The following is a 23,510-nucleotide window of genomic DNA, read 5'->3' on the forward strand; positions in this document are numbered from 1 at the left end:
ACTGCTGATAAGAAGGTTGTAAAACCTACTGCGGCAACAGTAGCCTCTATGTGTAGCAAAGGGTTCGATAGTCGTAGGCACACGACGCTGGAGACAAGGATGCTGCGGTACGTGCGGTAATGGAAGGAGTTAAAAGACCCTAATTGGTATGGTTGCTGATGTCTATCTAATGAAGTGTTAAATGTTATCATTGAATGAGTTACAAAACATTTATGTGTTTTTGTATATGTGTGTATTGCAGCACTTGTGTTGTGCTTATATCATGTAATGACATGACTGCCGACCAGAGGGATTGTTTTGGTGTTGTTCACCCCAGATCGAAGGTTGTGTCAGGCTATGTCCGGATGGCTAGTGTGATGTACACAAAGCATTGGGCTACCAGAGAGTTTCTGAACCGAAGCAAGCGTATCTTGCTTGATCCATCATTTGCAGTAAGTACCCTTGTTTTGTTTGTTGTTGCTGCAAAATTGAGGTGTATTGGATCGAAACTTATGAAATGCATATCTGAGCTTGAGTATGTGTGTTGTAGTTACGATTGATGCTGAAAGAGGGCAACGCAGAGCACGTAGCGCAGAAGTACGGGAAATTGTTTTTAAGCTATAATTTTCTAGAGAGTACAACGGTAATGGTAATCTAAATAGTACATTTAAGTTATGATATTGAAAACCTTAAAGTTCATGTATTAAGCCTTGTGTGAATTGATTATGCAGGTTTTCATCCCGGTACTCGAAGTCCCCCTAGAATCGCCTGATGACTCACATTGGTGGTGCTTAGCCATGGACTTGAAAGCGAAGACATTGTGGATGATAGATTCCCTCTACTCTGAGCCCTTTACCAAACATGCTAAGGAGGTTGATATTCTGGTATGTATTCCCTTATTTTAATTTTCCTTTGTGGTACATCTAGCCATGGTTATAGTTTATTTTCTGGTTTGTCTAAATAGCCGTGTACATATAATTTATGGAAAATTTCGAATCTGGACCCAGGTACATGGCATTGATGTGCTCTTCAGCATTAGTCACCCCAAGTGGGTAACTGGAGAAATTAGTGGATGGAAAAGATGCACAGTTCAGGGTATCGGCCCTTCAGATGCGTGAGTTTTATTTTGTTGTGCTGTTCGATTTGAATGTGTTTCTTGCTGTAATATCTGCATGAACAAAAAATCATTTGACCTTATGCTACCCATGGTTAATGTGTAGGGCTTACTGTGGTGTTTATATGTTGGCCTGCATAAAGTTCTGTGCTGGAAGGTTCATAACTAAGTTCAGTGTGGTGAGTGTCTGGGATGCTCCCTTTCTTATTTAAGCATTTTTATCTTAGTAGGGTTCTTATGGAAGTCGCCTGCACCTGACCATCTGCACTCTTCTTTGTAGGGAAAGATTCACACCGCAAGGGAGAACGTATTTTTGGATGATTTGCAATGCGAAACTAATGACTTGGTTGAAAACCTAGAATCACTTATTCCCTTAGTCAGGAAGAAACAGAGGAAGCATTAGACTTGTGTCATGTATGATGCTCGGGATTATTTGGTGGTAGCCACTGTTTTTGTGGATACTTGTTTATTTTGGGAACAACTTGTTTATTTTGGTTGAAAACTTAACATATGCATGCTACAATGTAGGTAGCCTGTGTTTTTGTTTGCACAATGACAGGTTTTGGTAATTTGGCCATGCTACTAGTTGTCTAGTTAGATTGTTCATCTATTTATAATCTCAATTTATCAGTTGTACACTTTTGGGTTATTTTTTGTACCATTGATGGCTTGATGTCAAAAGTCTGACAACTTTGTAGTTAGTGGGACATTATATACTTATTGTATGTGTTTATAACAGTGGTACATAATTTTGGTATATATCGTACCACTGATTAGGGTGTGTATGATATTTTACTTTCAGTCATGTGTAACTTTATGATGTTTTACTCCACAAATATGTTTTTCGAGTACCTTGAAACAGAAGGGTGAGACTAGTACTTAATAAATGAAATTATAACAAGTGACTTAGTAATAAAACGATTGTTCCACACAAAGCTTAGTTAAAAGGGTGCGTAATAGTCTTAACAAAAGAAATTCATGAAAACACATTAGTTAAAGTACAACCCAATTAAGTGAACATAATACAGGATTAATTAGAAAAACTGAGGTAGTACTCCCCGACGAAGCCGTCTTCATTGAGAAACATCAAAAGGTCCTTCCCTATCCATTCGTGGTGCGACCCATCAAAAGCCAGCCCAGATGAGAAGTAGAAGTTGTTGATGTCAGGCTCCTCGTCTGCGCTTCATGGGTTGCTGTTTAGTTCATGTTGTTGAAGGGGTGGGATCGAAGTCCATCCTTGAGGTGGCCTTGGCTTCAATTTCCGAAAACATTTTATTAACAACACTTAAACACAATGTAATTAGTTTCATGAATGTGAAGCAAAGACATACCCGAAAAGCAGCATCCATCACCAATCCCTCTGGCCTTGTAGACATGGACAAGAAATTAGCCGTAAGTGCAATTGGGTTCCAAAACACCAACACTCCTCCGGGGTTGTTGTCTGGACCAGCTGTCTCGACTTCATAGTGACCTGGGAGATCATGCAGCAGCCAGTTCTTTGCGTAGTGGCTGCCAATCCGAACTTCCAAAATGATAATTAAGATGGGGTTATAATGCTGATGCAGAGTTGTGAAGTTACGAACAAATGACGGCCTTGTGCATCCTCTGGCATTCTAACACATAGCGAACGACCCGAAATTTTTGTTTGTCTCGTGGTCACGGGTTGAGACTAGATACTCTCCTCTGTAACTAACACGGTGGTATCTTTTTCGAATAGGCAGAAATTGGTGGACCTTCGGCTTGATCGTGCAACCCGATATATTTAGCCTTGTGTGGGTATGTCCATCGACGACCTTCATTACATGGAGCGTATCCGTGTATGACCCAACAAATATGTTATACCATATCATAGGGAAGGTATATATGGGTACCTCGCATATGTTGAGAATGGGCTCTAAATCAATTGCTTCAGCCAAATGGGACGGTATCGTACGATCCGAAAAAGAGGAATAGAAGGCTTGGAGCATCCAAAATATCATCACAATTACTCCCTCATTGTAGCAGCCTACTAAATCTTCTAACAGGGGAGGATGATCGAGAACAGGGCTCCCATCTTCGAGAATCATGAAATCTGTTGGGGAGCACATTCCCTGAAGAAGTCGTGCTCTCAAGTTTTGGACAGGGTGGTAACAACCACTCAGTAATTGGTCTGTGGTCTTGAAATAATTCACTACATTCAAGTTAATTTCGTTGTATTCCCTCTCTTATTTCTGAAAGTACATTATGGGAAATGTGGGTGGGGTACGTATTGCACAAATGAAACTAGAAGTTGAAAGTTTTCCATTGGCGTGAACGGCAGCTGTGGGACGGATGGAGGAACCTCAAATGTGTTAAGAAACCGAGTTTCAATAAGGAGGAGGGAATGAGCAATGCGGAGGTGAGAGAGAAAGAAAAAGAGTAGTTTTTTTTTTTTGGGGGGGGGGGTTTAGGAGGGAGTGAACACTTAAATTTTGAAAAGCATGGTTATTTTTTTTAACCATGTTATCGTAGTTATCCTAGTACAGTACCTGTATTACTACAAGGCGTAGGTGCAGCACTAGGGCACAGAGATGTCCTGTCAAAACAAGCACAAACTCATGACAATGGCATATATATGTACCACTAAACAATCAAGTGAGTAATTTTTGTACCTCTGAATGAAGTTTGTTAAGTACAACATAGTAAATGACGGACAGATACAGTGTGACATGACTAGAAAGTACTTTAAAAAAATTTGAGTTTTAATCCAGCTAATTAACACCTTCTACACTTTATTTAATAGTTGTAGTTGGGGAGTTGGTCCAAGGTACCTGCTCGGTTAGTCAACGCGGCCAATTTACGGTGTGATCAATGGTACATTTGTAGAGTGACACACAAACATTAATGTACCATTTTCCTTTCTTTCACTCATAGATGGAACATACGTTATACCATTACATTTGTTGAATTGTCAACAAAGTAGTTGGGAGTAAATTTATTGCACGACATTCTGAATGGCATTATATATGCAACTCTTCCCACAAGCTATTCAGTCACACTTTGTTAAGGAAAAATAGAGAAAAAATGGGGAACCAAAAAAATAAGAGAGTGATGGCTTGTAAGAGAGTGGTGGTGGCTAATAACACCACGAAGGGCCTTACAAAGCATTTGCGATTCATGAAAAATAATGGGTATCATGACCCGAATGGTGTTGTTCGGGACTTTTACTTTCCTAAAAGAGGTAAAGAGATGATGTTTGCTCGTGGTGGTGTTGAAAATCCCATCACTGGGATAGATTTCCATCCGGAGTACCCATTCCTAACTCCTTTCAAAATAGGGGGTCCCGGGTATTTTCAGAAGGAAGCATATTGTTTCATGCACTACCTTGTTGATGCTCACAAGATCGATGTAAGTGTTAACTTTAGTTAGTTCTACGAAACCATGGTTGATTCCATGAGATCTCCATGGTATTGCAGGAATTGGCTTCGATTCTGGGAGCTTTTTATGTCTGGCTATGATTGGTGTTTAAATTTGGAGGACATGTGAAGTAACCACTACGAGGAAGGTGATAAATTTGGGCTCCTACTACTTGGCCATGATTTCACATCGGACTATGACAAAGATGTGATTCACGTAACTATAGAGTGGCTGCATTTCTCCAAAGAGGATCCGTTTGACACGATCCATTCGAGCAAAGAAGATTGCATGTACTTTAGAAGTAAGATGTTGGCTGAAAATGAGTACAATGAGATGCAACACTTAGATCTGATCACAAAGGAGCCATTTGAGTACGAGGACTACCCATCTTGGTATGTAAGTCACTTGAACGAGGCGAAGCAAAGGTTTGAAAACAAGATCAATCCAGATTCATGTGACTTTTGGAAGGGTCATGCACCTGATTACAATGATCCATACGTGGATCCTTGGGAGAATGAGCATGATTTTTATTTTGACTGATTCTACACCATTTTATGTTGTTGCTATAACCATATCATTATTGTACGGCATTGTGAACTTGCATCTTCTTTACTTTTCAGTCGTAGCATTCCTGTATCAACTAAATTTTTTACCATTCTGTTGAAGAGGTATAAATTAATATGTATTAGGTACCACTACCAATTCTGTACTTATTTTTTTATTTTTGCCTATATTGTTCCATTAAAATGTAAGTGGTACATGTTTATATTTATTTTGTACTTCTTTCTGTAGGTTGTGTTCGTTTAGAACAATTTGTTGAACCAACTGGCTCAACCTATAACTATGGTTTTGTTGGTAAAGATCACCGCTGCATTCACAATTCTATAACACAACAAAGCAAATAATACTTTCATAATATTATAATATTATTTTTAACACATAGCTGCTTACATATAGGGACATTACCATAGTGACCACATTACTCTAATTACGATTTGAAATACAAAAACACGACAATTAATAAAATTGTAAGCCCAATCTTAACGATGTTTATGTTTTGGTGCTCCAGCACCTCGACCCTACGAACAACGCCACCGATGTTGTTTGGTGGTCCGTCCTCGACAAGGTCGGAATCAACAACCCATTCCCAGTAACCGTAGTGGCGACATTTATAGTAAGGCCTTTTCGGATTCATTTCGGACATCAATATCCGGAATTCAACGAGGGTTACGTCGCCCCCTAAGCAGTTGCAAATTTTGGCAGATATCCATGAGATGTCAGCAGATCACTCGGTCGGCAAATAACACGACTCCCCGAAAAGGCGGAGGACATGGTGGACATCGTTTGTGGAGCACAACTTAGAGAGTGATGTACGTGAGATGGTGTTTTGAAGAGGAGGGACAGTGAGTGAAAAAATGGATTTACCTTTGCTGACGGGTAGATTAAGTATTTATTGGGAAGGGAAGGACAACTACTTCATGGTCAATCCCACACAGAGCGGGAAAGTTTTTGTTCTTTCGTGCCTAATTTTATTTGGGAACTTTTGTTTTTTACTGGGTTGAATTTTGATTGTTTCCATTTCACAGAGGCACATACAATGGGACCTATATGTACCACTATCAATACAGGTGTAAATAATTGTACCATTTAGTCCTTATTGGTACAACAATGTAACTTATAATTACCGAAATTAATAAGTTAACCAATTAACCCAAAACTTGTGAATACGAATTCAAGACACCTAACCAAAACAGTACACAAAAAGTGGTACAAATGTTACTTTCAAATGTACCATTATAAACAATGTTCACCACGTTAAGTATTTCCAATTTACCATAAACCAAACTATGGTATGTTTACCTTACAGAGTACCACTAAGATAGTGCCAAGTGATTAGGGTGCATGGAACCTAATAGGGCCTTGATGAAGAGGCCTTATTGACCCTAAACCTGTTTTTAGTAAAGGGTGGTAAATTGAAACATCACAAACTTGATCCCGAGTAACGACGAGCACAGACTCAGTAATGAGTGCATAACTACTTCAGCAAGGGTATATGGAAGAGTATCTTTTGTTACAAAGTAACTGAATACATGAATAAGCCAATGAACCCAAAGCGTATGTGTAGACATCTAATTGTGTCTCTCCAAAAAAACCAAACCCAGTGATGAATATATTTCACGTCATTGATTATCGAACGAAGTGAAAGTGCGAAAAGTCTTGTGATGCGGTTGTTTTAATAAAAATACTTCTTTCTGTTTTCGAAAATGTACTCTATTAATGGAAATGTCCAGTCTAATTTAGTTTGGTCCATGATAAGGGTCCAATAATAGTGTAGTTGGATTAGGCTCGAAAAGAGCCTTCCAATGATATATTATAAGCCCAATTCCGATGAATAATGAGGAAGTTATGGCCAAAATACTAAGTTGGGCCCTAAACAAGTTTTATATACGGCCCAATGATCTAGTGGATGGCCCATCAATTATTATTCCTAAAGTCATTAGGATTGACTTTAATCTTCTAGAATAATCTAGGAGGTTCTCTTCACTTCTAGTGGAATTAGGATTAATAATTATATTTTTAGAAAATAAAGAATTTTATTTGGAATAAAACAAGTGTTTTTAAAAGAATTAAATTTGATTTTATAAGATAAGTACGGACGTTAATTAGTCTAATTTAATTAAGGACTCTGTACGGCTTTGGACTAACGCGTGAACCATCGCAAAACAACATAACCATCGCGCCGCGATGGAGCTGTCGCGCCGCGCTGGACCCTGTCGCGTCGCGACAGAGGTAGTTTTATTCCAGATTGGATTCGGTCTTTTTCTGATCGTTTCCGGACTATTTTTCTTATAAATAGGGTCGTACTTCCCCGTTTTCAATCATCAACAATGATCTAATTCTATTATGATCTCTCTCTTAAGCCTAAGCTTATTCTTTCTCCCTCTTTCTAAGCCTAGCCTTTTTACAAACACAATACCGTATTCACGAGTTCTAGACACACCTAGCCAAGCTCGAAGTTGCCTTCGCCCTAGACATGAAAGGTTGATAATTTCTGAGGGTTTGGTCCCAAATCCCTATTTCAATTATTTAAATTAATTGTTTGATTTTATATTTTCATTGAAGTTACTAACGTGTGTATTATTTTGATAGAAAGAGATACGAGGCAACAAAGTAAGTACTTTTATTGCTTAATTTCTATAGAAGTCATGCTTAGATTATTTTAATTCCTAGTATCATGTTAGGATGTCTTTATGATTTCTAGTATCATTTTTAGGGTTTTAACTAATATTTCTAATATCATGTATGTTTCTAGTATCATGCTAGGGTTGCTTCCTATTTCTTCTATCATGTTAGTGTCATGTTAGGGCTAAAGGTTTGATCTTTAATGTTTAGTGACATGCTAGGATTTGTTATTAATCTTGTTAGTATCATGCCTAGGATCTTGCTAATATTATGCTTTGATGAGAATATTATTATGATGATGGTGATTTGTTGTATCGATAATATTATGTTGCTTGATATTATTATATATTGCTTGATCACGCCCTCTCTTGCAGGTTTAAAGGGAATTTGTACTTGTAATCACGCTTAATAAGATAATTAATAATTTTATTTAGGTTAATGTGATTTTAATTCAAGTGATCGCCAATAATAGATTTGTTTGTGCATTAATATTCAACCAACTTAGATTAAACAGGTTTAGGATTAATATATTGATTGTATGCTAGTCAGAAAGCGCACATGAATATGAGAAGAATAAAGTAGAGGCCTATTATTAGGGCAGGTTCAATCTCTTTTAGGTTGGATTTGTACCTTCATCCCCGAATATCCGGTCATGGTTCCAGACCACTATGGAGTTAGCGATCTCATGGATCGTGAAGGAGTGTAACCTTCACCCAGTGAACGGTTTACAAGTTCCTAAAACTTGTTGGCGACTCTTTTACTCTAGCTTCCTTCCCTTTGGACGCCACCATACTTAAGTGTATGATCACAGTGGGGCTCAAGTGTGGGATGCTTGAAATATTCCCTACAATATGTGTATAAATTCAAGGTACACGAAACAACATCCAAAATCAATCACCGTAGAATCGTATTGACATAATGTCATGGAAATAAACCTCCATACCATATAATTATCAAAGTTTTGAATAATTTCATATATTTTATCACACTTATTTATTACCCACATGGCAGGGATTTTATTACCATTGGCATTCATTTGGTACAGAAAGTCACTCTACTTGTATCGTTAACAATAAATTGGTACAAAATTACATCTAATGGTACCCTAAACTCCTGCAACTGCACCATCAGAAATGTGGCATTGTGAATGGTACCCTAGGAAAATTCCAATGTACCATAATACTCAAAATGGTACAATATTTACCTTAGAGAGTACCACTGAGATACTGCCAAGTGATTAGGGTGCATAGAACCTAATAAGGCCTTGATGAAAAGGCCTTATTGACCCTAAACCTGTTTCTAGTAAAGGGTGGTAGATTAAAACATCACAAAATTGATCCCGAGTAACGACGAGCACAGATTCAGTAATGAGTGCATAACTACTTCAGCAAGGGTATATGGACGAGTATCTTTTGTTACAAAGTAACTGAATACATGAATAAGCCAATTAACCCGAAGCGTATGTGTTTGAGTTCAAGGTAAACGTAACCCAATCTTTAAGGCTCAGCCTTGGGATCGTGTTGACATAGTAACATGAAAATAAGCCTCCATACAATATAATTATCAAAGTTTTTAAAGGATTATATACAATTTTTCATACTAATTCACTACCCACACAACAAGGAAATTAGTACCATTCGCAAATATTTGGTACATTGAATCACACCAATTGTTATTATTAATTATGACATGGTACAATAATGCTTCCAGTGGTACCCTTCACTAAATCTTATGTACCATATAAGCCTCGGTGGTACAATAATTATTCAAATGGTACCCTAAACTAAATCTTATGTACCATATAAGACTCGGTGGTACAATATTTACCTTCAGAAGTACCACTGAGACAGTCCTTTGATTAAGGGTCATACTGATTAGGGTGGAAGGAACCTGTTACGACCAAGTTATAATATGCCTTGTTGACCCTAAAACTGTTTTAAGTAAAGGGAAGTAGGTTAAAACATTACAAAATTGATTCCGAGTAACGATTACCACAAAGTCAGTAGTTAGTGCATAACTCCAACAACAAGGGTACATTTGACTGTGATCACATATTCACTACCTACATAATAAGAAATTTAGTACCAATCTCAACAATGTGGTACATTAAATTGCATAATATGTACCATTACCACTAAAGTGGTACAATATTGTCAGGAAGATGTACCATAACAAACAAGATTTTAATTACAACACGACGGGTCTCAAAAACTTATAATTAGCGAAGTTAATAAGTTAACCAATTAACCCAGAACTTGTGAATACGAATTCAAGTCACGTAACCAAAACAGTACACAAATAGTGGTACAAATGTTACTTTCATATGTACCATTTCGTACGTAATTACGTTCAATGGTACATTATATAGGAAATGATCGTGAACAGGGGAGAATTCATAAGATCATGGGTTCATAATTATAAACTATTACAGTTATTAAAATGGCACGAAGAAAGAGGAAGAATGAAAGAGGGAGTTGAGTTTTCGAAAAATAAAAACAAAAAAAAAAATGAAAGAGGGAATTGACAGATTATCCCATGATCATATAACTTCTCCTTACACTATATTTACTAAACTTCCATCATCATATAACTTCTCCCATGATCATATAACTTCTCCTAATTTGTTTCTCTTTCTCACATTTCTTTCTCTTTTCCTGTCCTCTTCTTCTCAGATTTCACCCATTTTATTTCCGGGGTTCCAAATTTTTTTTACTTTCTTTAATTCCAAAAATGTTGAAACAAAGCAAAGGCAAACAACCAATGGTATAAAAAACAGAGAAAGATCCACCCAAATACTCAGAGTTACAATTCCTTGAGTTGAAGGAGGAGATGTTAAGAGAGAAATTAAACAACCATCAGTTCATATGCAATACCTTGCATTCTTAGTTGAATGATGTTTCTACGGTTATTTCTCACATTCGCAATGAAAAGACACAGAGCAATGTCGCACAGAGCACAAGGGTGACCGAAAGTCCGCTTATGGGGGCTAGGAAGAGACCCACGAAGGGCCCGAAGTCGGAGTCTATCAAGAGGGTTTCTAGTCATGGTGGTGCAGCAGGGCAAGCAGCAAATGGAGATGGTCCAGGACAAGCGGCCACTGGTGCTGGATAAGGAGCCACAGGTGCTGGTGGGGAAGGAGTGTAATCGCCAGTGGAGGTTGTGGCACCAAACAGGCCTAGACGGAGGTAGCGGCAAATAAAGCAGAGGAGTCCCGACAGCCCCAAAGACACCGTTCCCTATGCTCCGTACCATGTCCGTGATTGGTGGTCTCTAGAGGTTTCTGGCCAGCAATCCGGTGAATACGGTCACTCAACTTCAACCATTGAAAAACTCAACTGATGGAGGTTAAGTAATGTAATCCAGTGTTATGTATGATTTGATCATGGTACTTTTGAACAGTTTGTTTTAGTTTTGCTTCTGTTTAATCATGCTACTTTTGAACGGTTTGTTTTAATTTTGCTTCTGTTTTGAACAATTCAGTCATATTTTGGACTATTAAGTTCGATTATGTGTGAATATCTTTAAGTATGATGATGGTCATTATAATTATAATGAAGTATCCTATGGTTGTGTTTATTACTACAATTTTTGTTTTTTAATAAGTTAATTTACTTCCACTGTTTATACTTTTCTACGTAATTTCATTACAACTCGATGTAATTTTCCAATTCCTGATTTTTATCTTTTTTCAATTCCATTACGTTGTCTGTACCACCCGGAACACAAACTACGCCTTAGCCTTTTTTATAGTACATTATATGATGAATGTTGTACCATTGGCTATGGATACCTTAGCAAAATACATTACCTAACTTACAAATCAACCTAATTTCAAAACTAAACTGGTACTTTATCTCAACAAATGGTACATTTGTTCCTTTTCAATATGTACCACTAGGTTACTAGATACAGCTTACAAGACTCTAATTCGGATTGGACCTTCCTGTACCAAGAGTCAAACCAAGTAGACTAGCTAACACCCCCCACCAGAGTTTCTTCCCCTTACAGCAGTAAATTAACCGACAGAACCATCCAAATCCCTCAATTGTATACCTCCAACCGACCGCATATATTCATTCGTTAACAATGATACACTGGTTTAGGTTTGGGTAACTTGTTTCTTGGCAGTATTTCTGGCCCTTGCAGCTTTTTATTTGCCTTTTTTTTCTGTGCATGATGGGTACCTCGAATTTTTTAGTACGGTGGGCCTTCTTCTTCAGTAATGGTGGATCTTTAGTCCTACCTGGGGAAGATGCTTCACAACTGCCTTGGAAACCACTTACTGGAGTGGTGGTGTTTGGCAGACCGGATCCACCTGTCACTGGCATAGTTGTGGGATCAGACACCTTGTTCTGCGCCACGGAAGAAGGGGTCCCAGCAATACCTTCACCACCTTCATCTTGAACAGCGTCTACATTGGCCTTCGCTGCCTGTTCCTCCTTTTTGGCAACCATTACCAACACTTCATCCACTCTCAGGTCCATTAGTTGCAGCATCTCTGACATAGCCTGAACGGCTTCAATACAAGCAGACGCCTTTGAGGAAATTGGTTCATAACTCCCCATAAGTTTGTGATACTGCCTCACCTCTTCGGTTTTAAGTGGATCATGGTAAGCTACTTTTACTCGTGTGTGTTTCCGTTGAACGTCCTTTCTCCAAAGACGAAGAATATATTTCTCAGGAACAATTCCAACACCACTAAGGTCATACGCCATAATCATATGCCGACAAATGATTCCATGACACTCAAGGTGTTTACAATCACAAGTTGCTTCATATGTGGTTCTATCAAACAAAAGCCTATAGCATCTCCGAACCTTTGTCACATACTCTTTCTTTGCATATTTTGGCTTGATCCAAACACAGTCCTCCATTGTAAACTCAATCACACTATCTCCAATTTCTATTTGATCTACACAACGCACATACAACATCTTGGTGTTTTGTTCATATTCTTGCGCAGTTAAGAGAGAAATTGTCCTCAAGGCAAGCACTTGTGTCTTTTTTGGATATGCTCAGTCCGAATATAGATAGATGCTATGACGTGAAATCCAAGAGACTCGATGTATCCTTGAATGTTCTCTTTAATGAGGTCACCTCATATTTTCCTTTTCTTAATTAAGAAGCCCTGGAGGAGAATGGTGATGGAGATGTATTATGGCCTTCTCCTGTTCATCAACTCGAAACTTCCGCTGAACTTATTTGAACTTTGCGTCTGTATGGCACTTCTGGAACACTTCCTCCACAAGGAAATCCGTCATTAAATGCCTCACATAGCGGATCGTGTTCGAGTCAGCAACTCTTTCGGACTCAGCCCTTATCTGCATAGCATTACAGTAGTGAAGCATAAACTCAGATAAGGTTGTGTTCTAGTCAACATAACCTTTGAAGAAATGATTGAAGCTTTCCAAACGTTGTGTTGTTTTCATCCCAGCCCAGAACAAATGTTTCAAATAGGCTAGGATCCACATCTACCTTTCCTCAAATAGACCTGCATGTATCATATACAAAGATGAAATCAGTACCTTTCATACAAAATACACATAATAGAGAATAGCCTAAGCCACCAACACATTTAGTGGTACAAAATAAATTCCACCTGATGTATTAAAAAGTGTAACCAGTACATACAGTGGTACATAATAAAACATATACAGTCAACACCACAACACCAGAAGTGCTTCAACCATGTTGCACACTAAATCACAGTCCCTGTTTCAGTGCTTCATTCATATCATGACATGGACTACACACCCAAAATGCAAGAATAGTAACCAATCTCAAATGTAGTCCACAACCAGATTTAGGGTAGATCAAAACCATCAACCATATACCAAAGCAATAAAAACAAATAACATAAAGCTGATTAACCTTACCTTCAAGCCAACTGTTTTCTTGTAGTTTATAATAGTCCACTGCGTTAGTCCAATGATCTACAAATTCTTCGGCATCTAAACTACTGTAGATGATATTCTCAAACTCATCCTTCAAAGCATCATACTGTTCATGCTCACCCACGTACTTTCCAAACTTCTGAAGGATGTGCCAAATGCACCACCTATGATGCTTTCCTAATAGCTGGATCTTGATCCGTCAGGATCGACATTGGAGCTTTGCCTCCCATGCAATGTAGCCATGTCCTCAACACCCACTCGTAAGTATCTGCCGTCTCCCGAGAGATCAATGCATAGCCAAATTGTATACTCTACCCGTGGTGATTCACACCGACAAACACTGCAAAGAGAAGGTGAAATTTGTTCGTTAGGTATGTACTGTCAAAGCAGACCACATCTCCAAACTCCTCATACGCAGCCCTACTCCTCGCATCTACCCAAACAACATCTAACGCATCGTCCTTCCCAAACCTACAAAGATGGAAAAAATTTTGATTGTCTGCACTCATTTTGTTGAAGTAGTCTATCATTCCATTCGCATCACCCTCAGTAAGCTCCAGTCTTTGTTTCTCAACCACTGCATTCTCCAAGTCTTTCTGCGTAAATGACATCTCATCCACCCCGTTCTTCTCCCATGCAAAATAACTATACATCTGCGTTACTTTCACCCTAGAGTTCTTTGCATTACACACCCGGTTCACCAAGTGTCCATTTTTCGCCTCTAACTTATGCTTCCTGAACATTGTTACATCCTTTGCCTTTCCCAGTGTAACTATGTGACCTTTGTGCTCCAAGTGTAGCCTTCGAACAACCCAATTCCCTTCCTCATCAACACTAGTATACAACTCGACCTCACACCCGCACTTTTTAGTCTTCCGTTTCACAACTGTTTCTTCATCTTGCAACAACCCTTCCTTAAGTGCATCCACTTTACGCTTCCTGGAGGGTCTTCCGTATCAGTCGCAAGTCCACTTAGCATTCCTTTTCTGCTTACAATACGTTCCATCCCCCAATTCATTCTTCACCTTGGCAAACCCAGCAACAGCCCTCACTATACCAAACCCCTTTTGCCTAGCATACCTCCAAAAATAATTATCAACCTCATCCCAACTACCAAATACCATACCCAAAGTCGGGGCTGGTACTTCCTCTTCCACACCAAATACAATGCTAACTAGTACGGTTTTCTTCTTCGGTGTTATGAAAGTAGAACTTCCTGCCCCTACACCTCCTTCTTCAACTCCTTCCACCTCTTCTACTTCCTCAGAATCTGACCCACATTCCTCTCCCTCACTATCAGACCCCCATTACTCTCCATCATCTTCTGATCCTTGTTCATTTTCCTCCTCATCCCCTTCTCCATACCCATGCTCACTCTCAAATACCTCCTCATTACCATATACATCATCATCATCATCATCATGACCACCAACACCCCCCTATAACAATGACACACATAATACAATCATATACACAACACCACCACAACTAAGAGAGAACAAAATCTAAATTACACATATCAATTTCATGCCTACATAAACCTTCATAACAGAACAACCATTTTCCAAGTATCGTTTCAGTTTCAAAATTTTAAGACAACTCTTAATATTAATTTCAACCTACTCCCAAATTCAAGATACACAACACAAATTAACCACACCCACCTCAATTAATCGGGTTTCAATCAACAATCTAACAATACCAACATCAATTGCTCCAAAAATGGGAAACATTTAAATAATATGCCAACTAATTTAAGCACTGTCACATTCACTATCAACAACTATAACTTCAAACGATACCAATAATTGAAATGCACCAAAAAAAACCCTAACTTTTTCAGCTAATTCAATTGTACTGTGTTTATTCCCATAATTCATGCATTACTAATTGCTAAGTAAAACAAATACCTCATGCACAACATATCGAGCTACATAGAGATTTCGAACACTTACATTCTCACTATCAAACCGCAACTCCCTCCTTGCGCAGCCATGGCCTTCTTCTTCTCACAATGCTTCCGCTAAGTCAACTCCCAATATATCAACTAACCGATTTTGCATTGTCAAAATGTAGTTCGGATTCACAAAATAACTGGAATTTTGGCTTTAGCTAGCTATAAGAATCGTTTCCGATTTGGTGTTCATGGCGGAATAGGACGCCATTGAAGCTGAGTTGCTTGAGTCTTCCTCAAACTATTTTTAATAACTTTATGCAAAAAGTAACTTTTGTGGGGAGTGGGTGAATTTTTAGTTTCCCGCTTCGAAATTCACTCCCCGTTATTTTGCTCTAAGTCCCATTGGTTTTTAATCCCAAGTGGCACTTTCAGACCCCACACAACTTACACAAAGTTCCACTTATTATCAAATATGCCATTCTATTTACAAAGTTTGTAAATAGGGAATATGCGCCTATAGTTTTCCCTACTTTCGAACTCGAGTAGTCATGAAGAGACTTTGTAAATAGGGAATATGCGCCTATAGTTTTCCCTACTTTCGAACTCGAGTAGTCATGAAGAGAGAATCACCAAAGGTGCTGTTTTTATTTTCTTCATTTTTTCCTTTTTTTGGGGACCAAAAAGGCGAAAAAGAATTATAACGGACAATAATGTCATTCACATCACCACAATTAATTAATATTATTGTATTTCGAGTGAAGTTGAATAATTAATACAGGGATACGTTTAAAGATAACAAGTAATTTAGACAACCAACCTTCCATGTATCAACCATCAATCGATCCTAAGTACTCTGTAGCTTTTTTTTTTTTGCTTTCCATTTAATATTCTTGTAGTCACTTTATTTTGTAATTTCTACGAAGTAGTACGTAAGGAAAATAATTTATCACGTGGGATATTGCTAGATTTATTGCAATTTGTACTCCTTTCATCCTTTTTTTACATTCCTATTTGTAAAATTACACGGGAATTAAGAAACTTGAAATAAAACAAAAAAAATAAAACAAAGTAGAATGGGAATTATAAGACATTAATTGATGTCTTTGAGTAAAACAAAAATAGAATAATGTTTAATAATGCACATGTCATCAATCCTTTGAAAAGAAAAATGACCAATAACATTTTTTGGTGGAAAAAAAAAACCATTTATATTTATTTAAATTGATGCACATGGATTCTGAATTTTTTAAAGTCTGAATGAAGGAGGAGTGAGAAAATAAGAGTGAGAAAATAGAGAAAGCATTAATTACAAAACTGAAAAGTAGGGATAATTTGGGATATTTAGTAAAAATTTACTTACTAAAAAAGGATAGTAGGAATGTAATTTTAAAATACCCAAAAAGAAAAGCAGTAATGTAAAAAAGGGACGGAGAGAGTATTTTCATAATTGTATCATTTTTCATAAATTATACAAAGTAGTATCAATACGAAATTATAGATATTTATGACTAAAGTTGTACATTAAACACCATGCAAAGCGTAAATGGAAAGATTTTAAATTATGGAGGGAGTAAGATCCTACTATACCATAGAGTTATCAATTATCAATACAAAAAATGTTTACTCTGCTCGTCACTAAACTCGTTGTGATTATAATAAACATCCTACAAGATTTAGTAGCGTCATTGACTAACAAATTAAAATTAAGAATACTAGCTATAATTACGCATGCAATTTTGTTAATTTTATATTAATAGGAATTAAGATTTAAGAATAGCATGTGTGTTTTGTTTGATGATCATAATTGATTATGATAGCTAGATCTGGTCTCTTATAAGGGTTAGTTGACAATGACATTACTTTGATTATTAATATGAAATTTTATCTAACTTGTTTATTTCTAGGTCAGAAGCTTAAATGATTAGTATCAAGGTCACAAATCTAAGTAGTCTTAGGGCCTAATCTGTTCAGCTTAATTTCAGTTCAGTTCAATTTAGTTCAGCTCCTAATTTCCTTCTTTCATAAACAATTCAATTCATTTCAACTTCAATCAATTCAGTAAATCAAAACAGGTCCTTAGACCAACGTTATGTTTGTATGTTTTTCATTTAATCCTATCAACATAATTTATCTTATCCGCTGGTATGTTTATTATTGTAACTTTTGAGCCTCCAATCGTAGATAAAAGCATACTTAGCTTGTAGAACCCACGATATGGATAAAGGTCATGTCTATTATATTTTAGGGGTGTATATATATTGAGCGAATTATAATAGGTGTATCAAAAGTTATTATAACCATTTGCTGATTCATGAGGTCTTTACTATAATACGAAAAAGTAAATAATAAACATTTAAATAAAGTGGGGGTATGTAAGATGAGTGTAAATTTACCCTTAGAATGATCAAGCTAATCTAATGTAAAACAAAATTAACCTACTTTTATTGATAAAAATTGGTCTCTATTTAAAAAATTTAAAAATTAATTTTTTTTTTTAAACACCCATTAAAACATCATTCAATTATGTATAAACTAGTTAAGTCTTAACATCATTCAAAAAATAAATAAAGGTAATTATATTACATTTAAAATTACTTCCTAATGCTTGTACCAAGATAAGTAATACAATTAAAAGGTTACACTAAAATCGACAATCAATTCAACATTGTTGTACCCTTTGTACTCACACAATTTTTTTTAATTTAGAAGTAAATTTTAGAATATTGTTGATTCGATTACATAATCAAAAGTGAACTATATAGTGAGCTAAGTTAAAACTGATTCAACTTAATGATAAATTTAAAAATCCATCGTAACCCGAGGTATACAACCAAATAAAGTTAGGCACAGATTGGACCGTGCAAGCCTACGCATTTCGTCATATACGAAGTATATGACTTCGTGTTTAAGTGAGTTATGGTTGGAACGAGCTTCAGGAAAAGGTCGTGTATGTCTTGCTTGTCTTATGTCAATCATTTAATAGATGGAGGCATGGAGCACTTGTCGTATATTGCTCGACTTTTACTAGTCGTGTCATACCTCATACATGGTAGAGATTAGAGAGCCTTCCTAAAAGTTGATCAAAATTAAGCGAGATGACAACCTAGCACGTGAGTCGACCTATTGTGATGGTGTTAAAATGTGAACAAAAATTATCATGCATAGGCAACATGACCCATATCATACCTTCATGCCTCTTATATCGTGTTGCGGTTTCGACGGGCTTAGGGTAAGATTATTAGATCATTTTCGTACGGTGCCTAACCGACTGTCAACCCAACATAACCCATAATTGGCTCTGCTCAACCCGAAAGTGATATCTGATTGGCAAATCTACCTCACTCACCTGTGCTTGGGGAGTTGTGTCTTGTTTTTGGCATGAGCTGGCACGTAAAACTGTGTGTACAAAACCTACAGCTATAGGTGGCACGTAATCCTGTTTTTACATGCAATACAGGCATACAGCTATTCTTGTTCAATGTTTATCATGAGTGTCTCTTTCATTGACCCATAGAAAAAAATACTATCTCCGTTTTTCTTAATTGACATGTTTTAACTTTATACTATTCACGTACCTTTTTTATCATGTTTTATGATTTATATGTAAGAAAAAATATAGTTAACTGAGATTTTGTTAGATTTGTCACAATGTATATTTTCAAAATATCAACTTTTTATAATTTTTACTTATCTGTAATTAAAGATATTAATGATTTAATTTGTATATTGACAAACGTGACTAAAGAAACGTGTCAACTAAAAAGAAACGGAGGAAGTATAGTAATAACATTGTAAAATCATCAGTTTTTTTTATTTTTTTTTTAGAGAAAAATTATAAGCTTTCTTGTTTGGTAGAGAAATACATCAGCCAAGTGGCATGCATCCCTTGAACGAGGTTTCTTTTAACATTATCTGGTCGAAATTCTAATTTCCTAATTCAATACTCTATTAGAATAATTTTCAATGGAAAATTAAAGAATTATACATCAATTATTAGTTTATTACTCCGTACTTATACATCAATTATTAGTTTATTACTCCGTACTCCGTAATCGTATCAACTAAACTCAGCATTGTTTTCGGATGTACTAGTTGACAATACGTCTAACATTATCGTAAAAAGGTGGTCTAAACTCTAATGTCCTTTTTGTCCAACCCTCCTTTTTCATCCACTTATAGTCTTTTACTGAATTTTAGATTTGCAAATCAAAGGACGTACTACTTCCTAGAGAAAAAAAAAAGTAATTTTTCTTTTACTCCGTAATAAAGAAACAAAGTGGATGAATCATGCACTAAGTCTTAGGGTGCATTACTTTAAATATGGCCCATTTACATTTAAAATACTTGTATTACCACATCACAAACTTACAATGCCTCCTTAGGAATTAACCCAACAATTAGGCCCTCAATTATTGATTTTTTCACTTTTTGAGTACTCAATTTATTTTGTTCACTCTTTGGGTATTCTAACCCATTTTCCGGCAAACTAACTCACCCCTAACTCACCTTTAACCACAGATAATTAAATACTAATTAAATTTAATTAAAAAAATGCATTAATTTAATAAAACTGTTTTGAAGTAAAAAACTAGCCATTAAAGGCTTTTTAAAGGATTGTACAGCAGCCAAAATAAGCCATTAACATATCCTTGCAAACTAGAAACCAAAACCAATTCTGTAAGGCAAAATTCAGTCCACGATTTTGCCAAAAAAAAAAAAAAAAAAAAATACTGTAGAGCTGCTTCATCCCTGGTTTGATAACCCAAAAACCCAAACCTCAAATTTCTGATTTTTGATTCGAATTTGCTGTTGCTTGAATTATTGCATGAAAAACCTTTTAAATTGGCACAAAATTTAGTCTCGAATTTTCTCGAATTAAGGCTGTATATTTTCATTCTTGAGAATTCATCGAATTCTACCTTATAAATCACACAAATTGAATCCAGAACTTGTAGACGACGGTGGAGGATGATGAATCGAAAGCTGGGAAATGGAGGATGTCGTGGAGCTTAGGAGAACCCTAAATTTGTGTGTAATGTGAATAAAATTTAGGATAAAACCCTAGATTGAGAAATTGAAACTAGATGATGAAAAAAAGAAATTAAAATTTTACCTTAGAAACTGCTTCAATGGAGAACGTTGAGTGCGCTTCAATGGAGAATGTTGGGTGCGCTTCAATGGAAACTGAGAAACGTTTGGGTTTGACTCAAAAAAGGGGAGGAAGAAGAAACAATTTTGGGTGGGCCCCACATCTTAACCCAAGGTACTCAATTTTTAACAAGGGGTACTCAATTGTTTGGTTGATTTAATTTTTTTTTGCCGGAAATTGGGTCAGAGTACCTAATCGGTGAAAAAACAAAAATTAAGTACTTAAAAGGTGAAAAAAAAACAATTGAGGGCCCATTTGTTGTGTTAACTCCCTCCTTAGACTACCAGAGTCAATTGTAAAATTTTCATTTTCCCCATGCATGCATTCACCATTAAATTAAATCATCCATTGCTATTTCTTGACTTCTTGTTCATTCCCAAATTCCTCAATTCAATAGTATATATTCAAATGTTGAATATTTAAATCAAAATCCAATTTTGAATTCAGAATTTTACAAGTTCATGAATCATAAATGTAATTGGAAATTTGGTGGAAGGTGTACTTCCTTTTCGTTTGTGGAATAAACATGCATGATTTTGATGGGTGGTTGCATTGGCTTATCCAATAGATTTTTCTAGTGGTGTCTAATTTTCTGTTTTGATATTTATATATGTCATGAAATCATCCGGTGGTGTACTAGAATGTCATGTGCGTCCAATTTAACTTCTGCCCCACGTTTATAATACAATTGGTCGTATTATGTACCAAGTGTATAATATAACCAATATGGAGTAATAATTAATTTAGAGTACTATCTTGTAAGATCGATCCATTTATTTCAATAATATGCACATGGTATAATCAACTGTACTTCATATACTCCGTAACAAATTGTCCAAACCTAGGATTCAATTATTTTTTTTCTTAAAAGTACTCCTAGGTATACAACGTATCCAAATTTTCGGATCGGATGTGGAATGATTGAGTGAACTCCTTCCTTCTGAATCCAGTACTTGCCCAATATTGCAACTAGCTACTTACTTACCCAATAAGCAGTCACATTGGGTCAATCCGCTCGTCACCAAATGGGCCGAAGGACCAATACGGCAATACTGGGTACATGCTACTGCAATTTTCCGAGGACATTGTCATTTTAACTCTTTTTTTTAAAGTTTTTTTTTTTTCCAATTTTTTTTAAATTTAAATTTTATGATTATGATAAAAAAAATAACAAAGCTTTTCTGGAGTGGCAAGTCACACCGTGTGGAAAATTGAAACACACCAAAACAATAAATGGGCAATCCCTGACTGACTGAGTAACCCTTAACTAACCCAGCTACATATATAAACTAGATGAAAGCCCGTGCGATGCACGGTTTTTTCATCTAAGGTTTTTAATTATTTGTTTTATTGTATTTAATAATTTCATACAAAATTACAAAAGTTTAATTTTAATTTTTTTACTGTAATTTATAATGAATTTATTAAATATAAATAAATTTAAATGTGATATTTCATCCGTTATATAAAATCTTTAATGTGAAAAGATAAATTTTTAATATTTTTAATAATTTAAATCCTAAATCATTATTCATGTTTTACCATATCTTTTATTTCGATAGAATCACCAACTTTGTTCACAACCAACCTACTACATCTATGGATAAATTGAACCGTGAAAGGTTAGCAAAACTAAAATTGATATAAATTAAATCTTTACATTTCTATAAAATAAATCAATATATTTACCAATAAATGAAAAATTGTTGCGATATAAAATCAACTATAAGCATTAAAATTATCCGGCCATTGATTACAAAAAATTAACACAAAATTCGCTTGATGGGATTTTTTTTATTGATACAAAATTTTGGTTGTGTCGTATGATGTGTTAATTTATAAGGGTAAGTTTAAAAAAATTTAATTTAATTATAACTAATGAACAATTTTTATTTCTTATCATAAATACTATCAAAATTTATCTTATAATATGGTAGGTATCAAACTTTATTATAAGCGTTTATCATTTGAATATTTTTTTTTATTATTGGAGAATTATCTTTTCCTATATTTTTTTGGATTTCTTATACTCGTAGTATTGATTTAATAAATTTATCTTTTCCTATATTTTTACTTTATTTTTTTCATTAAAATAATTTAATTCGTGGATTATAATTTACGTGGCATTAAAATTCTAGATATATCAAATATACTTCGTTACTTTTATCTAGGTGGTGATATAATTTTTTAATTCAAAAATAAAATACTAATTTTTTTTCTTATTGGTTTATGTAAGCCCGTGTGATGCACTGTTTTTTTTTTTAAATAAAATCTCACGAAAAGATAATTTTTGTATAAAATTTGATTAATTATTATTATTATTTGTTATAGATTATTTCTATTAATTTTATATAATTTAACTAGTTTTGTGCACGTGCGATGCCCGGGTTGTTTATTGAATTTTAAGATAAATTTTTAATCTATATGTCAAATTTTAAAATCTATTATTGATACAAAATTAGTTAGGAATTGATGTGTTTTGTGACGATTTAAAATATGTAGTAGACATGTAATGACTAATAATAACAATATTATTAATGAAAATGTTCGATTAAATATATTTAAAAAAATAGCAAAGTAAGCATGAAATATAAGAAAATTCTAATAATTAGCAAAAATAAATTAAATAAATTTTTTTTCTAAGCCCAATGGGTTGACCTGAACCCAAAACCTCGGGCTAAGGTTGAACATTTCTTGACCCGTAACCTGAAATAATGACCATGTCGGAAATGACTCTTGACTCGACCCGATTGACAGGTCTACACACAATAATAAAATTATATGAACTAATTCCTTCGCTCCAAAAAAATTTATGATACAAAAAATAAATTTATATGATAATTTATGAGAGTTATAATCTAATTATTTTTTGAATAAAATTATAATTCAATTTGTACATATGAAATATTGGTACTTTAT

At 35.5% G+C, this 23,510-nt stretch overlaps 1 protein-coding gene across 1 annotated transcript; it reads right to left on the reverse strand.

Annotated features, from left to right (window-relative positions):
- Nucleotides 1–12,849: 12,849 nt before the first annotated feature.
- On the reverse strand, nucleotides 12,850–14,669 carry LOC145577729 (protein FAR1-RELATED SEQUENCE 4-like). Its single transcript, XM_081635187.1, has 3 exons — nucleotides 14,545–14,669; nucleotides 13,938–14,484; nucleotides 12,850–12,972 (listed from the first exon to the last, which is right to left on the reverse strand). The coding sequence occupies exons 1-3, from the start codon at nucleotides 14,667–14,669 to the stop codon at nucleotides 12,850–12,852; spliced, it is 795 nt and encodes a 264-aa protein (XP_081491313.1).
- Between the last annotated feature and the right edge of the window lie 8,841 nt (nucleotides 14,670–23,510).

Source organism: Chenopodium album, chromosome 14 (genome assembly GCF_948465745.1).
Source record: "Chenopodium album chromosome 14, dcCheAlbu1.1, whole genome shotgun sequence".
Taxonomy (NCBI): domain Eukaryota; kingdom Viridiplantae; phylum Streptophyta; class Magnoliopsida; order Caryophyllales; family Amaranthaceae; genus Chenopodium; species Chenopodium album.